Source organism: Hypanus sabinus, chromosome 8, assembly GCF_030144855.1.
Source record: "Hypanus sabinus isolate sHypSab1 chromosome 8, sHypSab1.hap1, whole genome shotgun sequence".
In the NCBI taxonomy this organism is placed as follows: Eukaryota; Metazoa; Chordata; class Chondrichthyes; order Myliobatiformes; family Dasyatidae; genus Hypanus; species Hypanus sabinus.
This window is the reverse complement of record NC_082713.1, coordinates 5,120,332-5,124,232: the sequence shown is the minus strand read 5'-3', so window position 1 is coordinate 5,124,232 and position 3,901 is coordinate 5,120,332. Positions and strand designations below refer to the sequence as shown.

Sequence of the window (3,901 nt, the reverse complement as noted above, 5' to 3'; positions counted from 1 at the left end):
AATTAATCATCTAATTCTAATTGCTCGGGAAGTAAGGGGGAATTCCTAACGGTGACAGGTTTCAGAATTCAAAGAGCTAAGATTTATGATCAATTTCAGGGTTTTGGTTTTATTTTGTCAACAGTGTTTGCCGTTGGGTTGTTATCAGATGAATAGGAAGTTATTTTTTGTGGTGGAATAATTAGAAAGAATATTCAGGAAAATGGGAAAGTTAAAAATCATGGTGTCACGTTCTCCTTCGGGTGTAACGAAACGCCGAATTTAACGTCCGGATAAACCACAGTTAATAAGAACCAGATCGCAGTAAGATTAACCATTTACTGTTCACTCTTCACATTAACATATGGTGAAAACTGTTGATAAAACAATACAAGATTGATACAGTATTTGTTCCTTCCTTAATATCACATTTCAAGTGTAAATACTTGCAAAGGTGACTATAACTACATTACACTAAGGTGCAGTATACAGGGAGAGTTTACCTGCTCCATTGACTACTTTAAATACACTTCCATGCAAACTATCCGCGACTCTTTAACTAACGAAAGCATAAACATTATCTACCGACGTTACCTCTAACAGGATCACTATTAACATCTTAGTTCAATATATCGATTATCTATTAACTTACAGCGTTGCTCTCACTGTGATTTCTCATGCCTGCAAAACTGCTTGTGCTCAGGTGAGCCTCGTGGAAAGCCCCCACCCTCGCGCTAATTTCAAACCGGTGTTTTCCCACAAGACGCGGCGAAACCGGATGTGACGTCATTGCATGCCGATATATTTTACATGCAATGAATATACTTTAAACACTTCTAATTCTAACTAGAAAATACTATTGAATGAATTACTAAGCGAAAATATTATAAACTAAATAACTGTCGTAAAGACAGCACACTCCCCGCTTGACCTTCGTAAGGTCACAATGAGCAGAGTACAAAACTTAGTCTCTTAATCAGTCATTGGGTAGAAGTAGAATAACTTCTGTAACTGGCCCTTGGTAAATTTTCACATCGCCTTGGTCGGTAGTCTTCAATTCGATCTTCCTGACATGTCCATCCTCGATAGGGAATGTAGCAGTGATTCTGGCCGTTGGCCAGCTGTTGCGAGCGACTTGCTTGTCCCTGAGCAGGACTAAGTCTTCAACTTGAAGATTCCTTCGGGGTTCTGTCCACTTTTGTCTCTGTTGCAACAAAGGTAGATATTTTTGTCTCCAGCGAGGCCAGAACTGATTTGCCAGAGCCTGGACTTGTCTCCATTGCTTTGTGTACAAATCCTTGTCTGAGAAGTCTCCTGGTGGAGGAGGTGCTCCTGCCTTCTGCGTAAGGAGCGTTGATGGCGAAAGTATAAAGGGGTTTTCTGGGTCAGAAGACACAGGTAGGAATGATTGTGCGTTTATAATGGCTGTGACCTCTGCCATTAGGGTGCACAGTACCTCGTGGGCCAATCGGGTGCGTTGCTGTATCTCAGGTTTCTTTTTCCAGGTTTTCCGTAAGGACGTGAACCGTTTGACTGCCTGCTCTTTGTTATCTGGTGAGCACTGGCGTGGTTCTCTGATTGGCAATGGGGCAACCCCATTATTTGCTTCATCTCTGAAGACCTTGGTGTCTTTGGGTTTTAAAGAAATGGTATCTTGAGCTGATTGTGCAAGTTTGTTTCCGTGCTCGGTTTGAACGAAAACTGACTGACCTAGCGTCTCGTCGGTTACTTTACGCTTGGTAATGTCTTGTTGTGCTTCTTTAGGGTACACCTCAGTGAGGCAGATCTCGGAACAAGAACGGCTTGACTGAGTTTGACCGCAAACTTCTGTACAGTTCGAGCTGACAATTGTTGTCCTGGAGTGAACCTCTCCCTCCCCGCCGTCCTGTTGTGGGGGTGAAGGAGCGTTGTCGGTTCTTTCATTCTTGACTTCATCACGGAGCCGTGAGGGTAAATTTCCTTCCTCGTATGGATGTGATGCAATCGTGACTCTCTGAGGTTCCTCGTAGCTGGGGAAGTTATCGAATACGTATGGAGAGGGGAGACGAGCCTGCCTGTCTATTTGAGATTGTACATAGTCGCTTGTGCGTTCCAGTCTGGTCCTTTCTAAAGTAGATCTTGCTGCGGTCAGATCACGCGACCCTTCAGCTTCTTCTATGTACTTTGCTTCCGCCATGGCAGCAGCTTCTTCTCTTTCTAGCTGCAGCACTTGCAACTCTGTCGATATTTTTGCCATTTCCAACTGGATTTCGGCTTCTCTGGCGGCCTCTTCTCTTTGTCTGGCAGCCTCTTCGGCTTCTCTGGCAGCCTCTTCTCTGGCAGCCTTTTCTTTCTGGATTTCGGCTTCTTTGGTGGCCAGTTTCATTTTCAAAACTGCTTCTTGTCTGGCGTAACGCAGTAGCACCTTGGCGGCTTCTGCCTTTCTGGCGGCCCTTTCGGCTTCTCTGGCAGCCTTTTCTTTCTGGATTTCGGCTTCTCTGGTGGCCAGTTTCATTTTCAAAACTGCTTCTTGTTTGGCGTAATGCAGTCGCACCTTGGCGGCTTCTGCCTTGGCTCTTGCCTGTGTGGACTTTCTTGATGTCGTTCTACTGCCCTTGTCGCTGGGCGCCATCGACTTGATCCCGGATCGAGCTGACATTGCAGCACTTGAAACACCTGATAATGCCGCTTTTTCACTGTCACGTTCTCCTTCGGGTGTAACGAAACGCCGAATTTAACGTCCGGATAAACCACAGTTAATAAGAACCAGATCGCAGTAAGATTAACCATTTACTGTTCACTCTTCACATTAACATATGGTGAAAACTGTTGATAAAACAATACAAGATTGATACAGTATTTGTTCCTTCCTTAATATCACATTTCAAGTGTAAATACTTGCAAAGGTGACTATAACTACATTACACTAAGGTGCAGTATACAGGGAGAGTTTACCTGCTCCATTGACTACTTTAAATACACTTCCATGCAAACTATCCGCGACTCTTTAACTAACGAAAGCATAAACATTATCTACCGACGTTACCTCTAACAGGATCACTATTAACATCTTAGTTCAATATATCGATTATCTATTAACTTACAGCGTTGCTCTCACTGTGATTTCTCATGCCTGCAAAACTGCTTGTGCTCAGGTGAGCCTCGTGGAAAGCCCCCACCCTCGCGCTAATTTCAAACCGGTGTTTTCCCACAAGACGCGGCGAAACCGGATGTGACGTCATTGCATGCCGATATATTTTACATGCAATGAATATACTTTAAACACTTCTAATTCTAACTAGAAAATACTATTGAATGAATTACTAAGCGAAAATATTATAAACTAAATAACTGTCGTAAAGACAGCACACATGGGTTTGTGTTAAATTGAGACACATCATTAAGTTTGGTTTGGAGCTACCAATTTTAAGTTTAAAAGTTGTGTGAGTGATGGTGTAATGATTCCCTCTGATGTGTCACTGCACCAACAACTGCCACCTCAGAATTATCTTTGCAATTGAGTTGTAACTTATGGTGTTTTAGAGAAGGAAATATCCAAAGGTTTTTGAAAATATAACCATATAACAATTACAGCACGGAATCAGGCCATCTCGGCCCTTCTAGTCCGTGCTGATGTTTACACTCACCTAGTCCCACTGACCCGCACTCAGCCCATAACCCTCCATTCCTTTCCTGTCCATATACCTATCCAATTTTACTTAAATAAATACAAAACTAATTTTCTGTTTTGTACCCATTTTCAAGACCCCATGACCCAAAGGTGCTTCACATTTAGAACTAGCAATACATAAATGAGGGAGGAACTCAGCAGGTCAGACAGCATCTATGGAGAGCAATAAACAGTCGATGTTTCGGGCTGAGACCCTTCACCAGGACAGAAGTTAACAACCCCGCCCCCCACCTTCTTATTCTGGCTTCTTCC

At 43.2% G+C, this 3,901-nt stretch overlaps 1 protein-coding gene across 1 annotated transcript; it reads right to left on the bottom strand.

The window, feature by feature from the left end:
* Nucleotides 1–639: 639 nt before the first annotated feature.
* LOC132397696 (plectin-like) lies at nt 640–3,264 on the bottom strand. Its single transcript, XM_059976471.1, has 2 exons — nt 3,063–3,264; nt 640–2,784 (listed from the first exon to the last, which is right to left on the bottom strand). The coding sequence occupies exon 2, from the start codon at nt 2,615–2,617 to the stop codon at nt 956–958; it is 1,662 nt and encodes a 553-aa protein (XP_059832454.1). The 5' UTR covers nt 2,618–2,784; nt 3,063–3,264; the 3' UTR covers nt 640–955.
* Between the last annotated feature and the right edge of the window lie 637 nt (nt 3,265–3,901).

Bases quoted from the DNA above. Each gene is read 5' to 3' on its own strand.
- LOC132397696 (XM_059976471.1), bottom strand. From the start codon at position 2,617: ATGTCAGCTCGATCCGGGATCAAGTCGATGGCGCCCAGCGACAAGGGC.